Raw genomic sequence first — 8,811 nt, forward strand, 5'->3', positions numbered from 1 at the left:
CTCACTCCATCCCCACAGACCCCTCAACCCCACACTGCCTGGACCCATGGCCCACAGACCCCCTCGGCCCCACACATCCTCTCAATAACTCCTACTAGTCCTCCATCCCCACACATTCCTCATCCCCACAGACCCCCTCAGCCCCACGCTGCCTCACCCCATCCCCACAGACCCCCTCAGCCCCACACTGCCTGGACCCATCCCCACAGACCCCTCAGCCCCACACTGCCTCACCCCATCCCCACAGACCCCTCAGCCCCACACTGCCTCACCCCATCCCCACAGACCCCTCAGCCCCACACTGCCTCACTCCATCCCCACAGACCCCTCAGCCCCACACCCCCCTCAGGGCTCGACTGCCCTCAGCCCCCGCCCCACAGCCCCTCAGCCCCGCACTGCCGGGCCCCCGGCCCCCGCCGCCGCCGCTCGGCTCCCGCCCGCCCCGCTCCCCCCCGCTCCCCCCGCCGCACCTTCAGCTCCGCCGCCTCCGCCATCTTGGGACATGGCAGCCGCCGCGCAGGGACCGAGGCAAACTCCGCGCCCCGCCGCGGCCGCACGGCGCAGGGGACGTGGAGCGGGAGCGGGGGCGTGGGCAGGGAGCGTCGCGCAACTCCGCGCCCGCCGCGCAGCCGCAACGCCACGCCCACTCCCCTTCGCCACGCCCACTCCGCCTCGCCCCGCCCCCGGAACGGGATGGAGCGGGGGGGAGGGCTGCGCCCAGGGGTGACGGGCGCCGTATGGGGCTGGGGCTGTATGGGGCTGTATGGGGCTGGGGCTGTATGGGGCTGTATGGGGCTGTATGGAACCGTGGCTGTATGGGGCTGTATGGGGCTGGGGCTGTATGGGGCTGGGGCTGTATGGTGCTGTATGGAACTGGGGCTGTATGGGGCTGTATGCGGCTGGGGCTGTATGGGGGTGTATGGAACTGGGGCTGTATGGGGCTGGAGCTGTATGGGGCTGTATGGGGCTGTATGGGGCTGGGGCTGTATGGGGCTGTATGGGACTGGGACTGTATGGGGCTGTATGGAACCGGGGCTGTATGGGGCTGGGGCTGTATGGGGCTGGGGCTGTATGGGGCTGTATGGAACTGGGGCTGTATGGGGCTGGGGCTGTATGGGGCTGTATGGAACTGGGGCTGTATGGGGCTGTATGGAACCGGGGCTGTATGGGGCTGGGGCTGTATGGGGCTGTATGGAGCTGGGGCTGTATGGGGCTGTATGGGGCTGTATGGAACTGGGGCTGTATGGGGCTGGGGCTGTATGGGGCTGGTGCTATATGGGACTGGTGCTGTATTATGGGGACTGGTCCAGTATGGGGACTGGTCCAGTATGGGGACTGGTGCTGCCCCGCGGTCCCCCGCACCTCTGCCCAGCCCTGGCCCGGGACCCGGGGACTGACCGGGCGTGGGTGCTGTGAGCCCTCCCGGGGTGTCACACCCCATCTCCCACCAACCCCCAACCCACTGCCCCGGGTACCCCGGTGGGGCAGGACCCCCCAACAGGGACCCCCACCTCGACCCTCCCCGTGGCCGAGTCCACCCCGCACCCGGATGCCGACGGGGACACGGGACGGGGACACGCGGCTTTCCCAGTTTAATGGCTCGGGGCGGCCGTGGGACCAGCGCCCATCCTGCCCCTCACTCCTCCGTCCGCAGGATCCGCAGCAGCATGGCGTGGACCCCCTCGTCCATGAACCCCTGCGGGGAGGAGAGCTTTGCCGTGGGGCCGGATCCGGCCTCCCAGGGGGGACCCAAATGCGGTGCCGGGCTCCCAATTTGTATTTTCCAGCATTGCAGCCAAAATTGTCCCCCGCCATGTCACCCCGAAGCGAGGGGGACGCGGGGTCTCACCTGGGCAGCGTTGAGCAGGTGGGTCCTATAGACCGCCACGACGTCCCGGTGGTTTTTCTGCTGGACCTGGGGAGGAGAAGAGGAAGGGGGAGGAGAAGAGGAAGGTGGGGGTGACGAAGAGGGTGATGAGGTGACAGCGGGTGACGCCGGGTGCTGGCACCCACCTCCAGCTGGAGCTGGAGCCGGGCGTTCTGGCTGCGGAGCCCCAGCACCTCCGCCGACAGCTTCTCCGTCTCCGCCAGCAGCTTCTTCATCTGGGGTCGGGTACAGGGGGGGCGAAGTTGGGGTGCTGGTGGGGACCGGTGGGTCCCCGTCACACCCCGGGGTTGTCCCTTTGCTGCCCGTCTGCTCCCCCCCCCCCCCCCCCCCCCAGTTTGGTTGGAAGATGGACGCGGGTGGGAAGAAGCTCCTGGTCACCCCAGAGGTCCCCGGGCAGCCCCCAGCCCCCCAAACCCGGCTCCCCGGGGGCATCAGCCAGAGCAGGGGCGAGGGGTGATGGGCAAGGGGGGGAGGGGAGGGACGGGAGGGGGACAGCAATGGGAGGGGGACAGGGATGGGAAGGAGATGGTGACGGGGACAGCGATGGGAAGGGGATGGCGATAGGGACAGCGATAGGGATGGTGACGGGAAGGGGACGGTGACAGGGATAGCGATGGGAAGGTGATGGTGACGGGAAGGGGACAATGATGGGGACAGCGATGGGAAGGCAATGGTGATGGGGACAGCAATGGGGACAGCGATGGGAAGGGGACGATGATGGGGACAGCAATGGGAAGGGGATGGTGATGGGAAGGGGATGGTGATGGGGACAGTGATGGGAAGGGGACGGTGATGGGGACAGCGATGGGGACAGCGATGGGAAGGGGACTATGATGGGGACAGCAATGGGAAGGGGACGGTGATGGGAAGGGGATGGTGATGGGAAGGGGGCAATGATGGGGACAGTGATGGGGACAGCAATGGGGACAGCGATGGGAAGGGGACGATGATGGGGACAGCGATGGGGACAGTGATGGGAAGGGGACGGTGATGGGGACAGCAATGGGGACAGCGATGGGAAGGGGACGATGATGGGGACAGCAATGGGAAGGGGATGGTGATGGGGACAGTGATGGGGACAGTGATGGGAAGGTGATGGTGATGGGAAGGGGGCAATGATGGGGACAGTGATGGGGACAGCGATGGGAAGGGGACGGTGATGGGAAGGGGATGGTGATGGGGACGGTGAGGGGGACAGTGATCGGAAGGTGATGGTGATGGGAAGGGGGCAATGATGGGGACAGCGATGGGGACAGCGATGGGAAGGGGACGATGATGGGGACAGCAATGGGAAGGGGACGGTGATGGGAAGGGGATGGTGATGGGGACAGTGATGGGAAGGGGACGGTGATGGGGACAGTGATGGGAAGGTGATGGTGATGGGAAGGGGGCAATGATGGGGACAGTGATGGGAAGGGGACGGTGATGGGAAGGGGACGGTGGTGGGGACAGTGATGGGGACAGCGATGGGAAGGAATGGTGATGGGAAGGCAATGGTGATGGGGACAGCAATGGGAAGGTGATGGGAAGGGGACGATGATGGGGACAGCAATGGGAAGGGGACGGTGATGGGAAGGGGATGGTGATGGGGACAGCGACGGGAAGGAATGGCGAGGGGAAGGGGCCCCCCTCCCAGCCCGGCCCTTACCTTCCCCTCCTTGTCCCGGCAGGCGCTGGCGAGCTCGCCCGCCCTCGCCCGCAGGCTCCGCAGGCTCCGCTCCAGCCCCTCCGCCTTCTCCCGCAGCTCCTGCGCCTCCCGCTCCCGCTCGGCCTCCCGGGCCGCCGCCGCCTCCTTCGCCTGCCTCTCCGCCGCCGCCGCCGCCCGCCAGCGCTCGGCCTCGGCCCCCGGCCGCTCCCCGGGGAGCTCCCGGCCGCGCAGGGCGGCGGCAGGGCCGGCGAGCCGCTCCGGCAGCCGCGGCACGCGGGGCCCCGGCCCCAGCTCCTCGACCAGTTCGCCCAGCGCATCCTCCAGCTCGCCCAGTAGCCCTGCCCCGTCCCCGTCTTCGCGGGCGTCATCCCCTTCCATCGCTGCGACGAGTTGCAAGGCCTCGTGCTGGGACCTCACCAGCCCGTCCAGCTTACAGTGCAGCTCCCGCAGGATGCCGGCACCGGCGTCGCCGGCCGCCTCCCGTGCCCTCTCGCCCACCCCGTCCCGCAACGCCGCCAGCTCCCGCCGTTGCCTCGCCAGCTTCCGCCGCAGCCTCGCCACCTCCTCCCGCTCGGCTGCCAGCGCCTGGGCCAGGGCGGCCGCTCCGGGACCTTCCGCCGCTGGTTCGGCACCGGGGTCCCGCTCCCGCAGCCCCCGCAGCTCCTCCTGCAGCCGCTCCCGCTCGCGCCCCAGCCGGGCCAGCTCCCCCAGGAGCACCCTGTTGTTCTCCTGGAGCTCCAGCATCTCCTTCTCCAAGCTCCCGCCCTCCTTCGGTGGCTCCGCTCGGCTCTTCCCACCCGGAGCCGGCTCCGTGCCGTTCACTGGGCACCGGCAAGGCACCGACCCGGTGAGCGGCTGCGCTGGCTCCCGCCGGAGGTTTTCCAGGAGGACGCGGGATCCCTCGAGCATCTTGGCGTGGGTCTCGTCGGCGCGGCTCAGCGTCTGCTCCAGCCCCACCACCATCTTCTCCCAAGCTGCCAGGCTTTTCCGGACGGCGTCTGCCGACACCACCTCGTAGTGCAGTTTGCTCCGCAGGGCTTCCTCCACCTCCTTCCGCAGCCCCTTGCTCCGGGTGAAGGCGCTCGCCTTCGCCGCCCGCATTTTGGCACACTCGTCCCCCAGCCAGGTCAGGAACGGGGCCAGCGCCGGTGCCTCATCGTCACGGTCGAGCTGCACCGCGGCTGGGGGTCCTCCGTCCCCCTCTTCCTCGACCATCATCCTCTTCCTCAGCTCCTCCACATGCCGGGCCAAGAGGGCCAGGCAGGCGCCATCCTCATCCTCCGCCCCATCCCCGGCTTCGTATCCGGGCAGGACCCGCGCCAGCTCCCGCACCCGCTGCCGGATGCTGTCGGCAGCGGCCGCCAGCCGCTGGCATTCCTGCGCTTTCCTCGCCAGCCGCTTCTGCAGCCGCCGCACCAGCCGGGCATCGCACCCATCCTGCTGCTCTTCATCCTCCTCCTCCTCCTCCTCCTCCTCCTCCTCACTGTCGCTGCCCGGGGTCCCCTCTCCCTGGCTTCCCACCTGCGACGCGGGGTCCCCGGCACAGCCGGTGCCGTTCTCTGCCAGGAGGAAAAGAAACAATCCCCTTTTTTCCCTTTTTCCCCCCTTTTTTCCCTAAAATAAGCAGCCGGGCGAGGCCAGCTGGGCGACGGGGGCAATGGCGGGTGGGGGCTCACCTCTCCCCTTGCCGCGCGCACCGCGCAGGAGCCGCCGGAGCACGCGGCTGGGGGTCTGTCCCATGTGGTGCCAGCGGTCCTCGTCCCCCACGGCCGCCCCGCGGCTCAGCAGCAGCTCGGCTGACTCCAGGCTGCGGTGCTCGCAGGCCAGCATCAGGGCGGTCCTGCGGGAGCGGTGGCACGGTGGCACAATGGTATAGTGGCATGGTGGCATGGTGGCACAGTGGCACGGTGCATGACGGCACAATGGCATGATGGCACGGTGGCACAGTGGCATGGTGGCCCAGTGGCACAATGGCATGGTGGCATGGTGGCACACTGGCACGGTGGCATGATGGCACGGTGGCACAGTGGCACGGGGCACGATGGCACGGTGGCGCAGTGGCACGATGGCGTGGTGCCATGGTGGCACAGTGCATGATGGCACGATGGCATGGTGGCACGGTGGCATGGTGGCACGGTGGCACCGTGCCATGGTGGCACAGTGCATGATGGCACGGTGGCTTGGTGGCTTGATGGCACGGTGGCACGGTGGCACAGTGGTACGGGTCCCTTCCCACCCCTTCGCCCCCCTCCCTGGGGACTGCTCTCCGCAGCGGTGGCTTTCCACGGACACCCAGGTCCCTTGGGGACAGGGGACAGCACCGGCGCTGCCTTTGCATGGGGCATCTCCAGGGTCCCCATGGAGCAGAGCCATCAGCCATCGCCCCGGGCACGGGGGCAGAGCAGAGAGCCCCCCCCTCCCCGTCACCCCCAAATTGTCCTACAAGTGTCCCCCTGTCCCCGCGGCCACTCACTTCTCGTCCTTGTCGGCCAGGTTGGGGTCGGCCCCTCTCTGCAGGAGCTGGGCGCAGATGGCGGCGTGGTTCCCCCGCGCCGCCAGCATCAGGGGGGTCTGCCCGTGCTGGGGGGGACGCGGAGGCACCCGTCAGCCCCTGCCGTCCCCTGTCACCCCCTGCCGCCCCCTCCCCGGTCCCCACTCACGGCATCGGGGACATCCAGGAGGGCCTCGTGGTCGCAGAGCAGCAGCACGCTGGAGGCGCAGCCCGAGGAGGCTGCGGAGGGGCCACGTCAGCACGGGGGGTGGCTCAGATGGGCCCCCCCAAAAAAGCCTTCAGTGCCCCCCCCCACCCCCCCAATCCCAGCCTGGGCTGGGGGCCCCCGGCACTCACCAGCCCAGTGCAGGGGGGTTCGGTTCTGCCCGTCCACGTGGCTCTCGTTGGCACCGTACTGGGGGGGGGACAGCGGGCATGGACCCTCCCCGAGCTGGGGACAGGACCTGGTGTCCTGTCCTGCCCCTCCCCAGCCCTCATCCTCATCCTCACCCCTGCCTCCACCCCGTCCCCACCCCGTCCTTATCCCTAAATGCCATCCCCAGCTGTTCCCCATCCCTGTCCCTGTCCCCACCCCTGTCCTTGTCCCCGTCCTTATCCCTAACCCCATCCCCAGCTCCATCCCCATCCCTGTCCCTGTCCCCATCCCTGTCCTTGTCCCCATCCTTATTCCTCTGTCCAGCCCTATCTTCATCCCCACCTCCATCCCCATCCCTGTCCCTGTCCTTGTCCCCATCCTTATCCCTACCTCCATCCCCATCCCTGTCCCTGTCCCTGTCCCTGTCCCCGTCCGGGCTCGTACCTGCAGCAGGACCTTGACGCACTGGGGCTGGCAGGCGATGGTGGCCAGATGCAGCGCGGTGCTGCCTGCAAGAGACCTGTGGGCTGGGCACCGGCAGCCGAAGGGGACACCAGGGACACGGCCAGCAGGGACCCCCCCCCCCAAGGGGACATCTCGCCTTGGGGACATCTTGCCCCGGCACGGCAGGACAGGGTGCGCCCCTGGGGCTCGGTGCCTTGGGGTGCAGGTCTGAGGTGTGCTCAGCCCTTCACCATCACCCGGAGGGGACGTGGGGACCGGACCCTGTGGCTGTGTCCCCCCCATGCCAGGAAGCGTCCCCACCGGTGTCCCCCACTTACCGTCATCGTTCTTCTCATTAACGGGGGCCCCGTGGGCCAGCAGCAGCGTCAGGCACTCGGTGAGACCCTTGGATGCGGCCAGGTGGAAGCTGGAGGAGGGCGAGAGGTGGCTGCCACCGAGGTCCCCATCTGCCACCCTGGGGACCCCCACGTGTGTCCCCCCCCGGGGCTGACGTACGCGGATTGCCCCACGGCGTTGAGCTTGGTGGGCCGGGCCGTTTTGCGGGAGGCGAGGGCGGACACCCTGCCCACGTCGCCCTTCTCCACCGCTTCCAAAAGCTTCTGGTCCTGCTTGTTCCAGCTCTCAACCTGGGGGGTGGTGAGCGGCTCCGGGGGGCTGCGGGGACGGGACCCCTGCCCTGCCCCGCCTGGCGGCGAGGGGAAACTGAGGCACGGGTTCTCCAGGTGGAAGGGCCACGGCAGAGGCAGCGCTTCGGGGCTGACCCCTCTTTTGGGTCGGGCCCCCCAAGTGCCTCCCTCTGCAGCAGCGCAGAGCCGTGCCTCAGTTTCCCCACTTGTTGGGGTGCTCCATGGGGGACAGGGCGCTGGGGACCCCCAGTCCCCGAGGAGCCTGGCCCTGGGCGCCGGCCGGGGAAGGCGAGGTGAGGCAGGCGAGCGTGTCCCTGCCTGTGCCTGCCCGGCTGGTTTGTCGGGCTGCCGCTGCGCCGAGCCGGGCTCCACCGCGGTGCGGGGCGTGGGTGGGCACCGGGGCCGAGCACCGGGACTGGGGGCCAGGCCGGGCATCGGGACCTGCAGCGGGGCCAGGTCTGGGGGGCAAGCTGTGGGGCCGGGCACTGGGGCTCAGGGCTGAGCGTCAGGGCATCGGGGCCGGGACTGGGATTGGGATCGCAGCCGGCATCGGAGCTGGGATTGGGGCTGGGACTGGGGCCGGGATTGCAGCCGGCACCGGAGCTGGGATTGGGGCTGGGATTGGGATTGGAGCCGGCATCGGGGCTGGGATTGGGGCTGGGATTGGGATTGGAGCCGGCATCGGGGCTGGGACTGGGGCCGGGATTGCAGCCGGCACCGGAGCTGGGATTGGGGCTGGGATTGGGGCTGGGATTGGGGCTGGGATCGGGGCTGGGATCGGGGCTGGGATCGGGGCTGGGATTGCAGCCGGGATTGGGGTTGGGATTGGGGTTGGGATTGCAGCCGGCACCAGGGCTGGGACTGGGGTTGGGATTGGAGCCGGCATCAGAACCGGCATCGGGGCTGGGATTGGAGCCGGCATCGGAGCTGGCATTAGGGCTGGGATTGGGATTGGAGCCGGCATCGGGGCTGGCATCGGGGCAGGACCAGCCCTGAGCACCACGGCCGGCTGCGGGTCAGGAGCGGGGGGCACGCGGGGCCGGCTGGCAGCGGTGGGGCCGGAGCATCCCCTCACCCCAAATGTGCCTGCAGCCCCCCCAGCCCCCTCCCAGGCACCATGGCAGCACCCATGGGTGCTCGCAGGGCGCCGAGGCTGGGTGTTGGCCCCATCCACCAGGTGGGGAGGGAGTCCCCAACCCCGGGACGGGTTGGGGTCCCCCTCGGGCATGGGTGGGGGGCCAGGACTCACCGCCACCTGCGAGCTGGAGCAGGAGAACATCCGCTTCATGGCGGCCGGGGGGCTCCCTGGGACCCCCT

The 8,811-nt window shown here is 69.2% G+C and overlaps 2 protein-coding genes across 5 annotated transcripts in view; both read right to left on the bottom strand.

Annotated features, from left to right (window-relative positions):
* PIAS3 (protein inhibitor of activated STAT 3) overlaps positions 1-631 on the bottom strand; it is a 21,506-nt gene extending 20,875 nt beyond the window's left edge. For 2 of the 3 annotated variants that reach the window (XM_072846531.1, XM_072846537.1), the window contains exon 1: positions 471-631. In XM_072846531.1, coding sequence (XP_072702632.1) covers positions 471-494 — 24 coding nt within the window. In that variant the 5' untranslated portion in view covers positions 495-631. The remainder of the gene's footprint in view (positions 1-470) is intronic. The other variant, XM_072846533.1, reaches the window with a different exon arrangement.
* The window catches only part of ANKRD35 (ankyrin repeat domain 35), a 10,082-nt gene extending 2,055 nt beyond the window's left edge, over positions 1-8,027 (bottom strand). Inside the window, exons 1-11 of one of the 2 annotated variants that reach the window (XM_072846527.1) lie at positions 7,364-8,027; positions 7,186-7,274; positions 6,848-6,912; positions 6,385-6,442; positions 6,197-6,267; positions 6,010-6,116; positions 5,213-5,376; positions 3,537-5,095; positions 2,014-2,103; positions 1,850-1,915; positions 1,546-1,696 (exon numbers count right to left, since the gene is read on the bottom strand). In XM_072846527.1, coding sequence (XP_072702628.1) covers positions 1,637-1,696; positions 1,850-1,915; positions 2,014-2,103; positions 3,537-5,095; positions 5,213-5,376; positions 6,010-6,116; positions 6,197-6,267; positions 6,385-6,442; positions 6,848-6,912; positions 7,186-7,274; positions 7,364-7,929 — 2,895 coding nt within the window. In that variant the 5' untranslated portion in view covers positions 7,930-8,027 and the 3' untranslated portion in view covers positions 1,546-1,636. The remainder of the gene's footprint in view (positions 1-1,545; positions 1,697-1,849; positions 1,916-2,013; positions 2,104-3,536; positions 5,096-5,212; positions 5,377-6,009; positions 6,117-6,196; positions 6,268-6,384; positions 6,443-6,847; positions 6,913-7,185; positions 7,275-7,363) is intronic. The other variant, XM_072846528.1, reaches the window with a different exon arrangement.
* Positions 8,028-8,811: the final 784 nt, after the last annotated feature.

Source organism: Ciconia boyciana, chromosome 26 (genome assembly GCF_034638445.1).
Source record: "Ciconia boyciana chromosome 26, ASM3463844v1, whole genome shotgun sequence".
In the NCBI taxonomy this organism is placed as follows: domain Eukaryota; kingdom Metazoa; phylum Chordata; class Aves; order Ciconiiformes; family Ciconiidae; genus Ciconia; species Ciconia boyciana.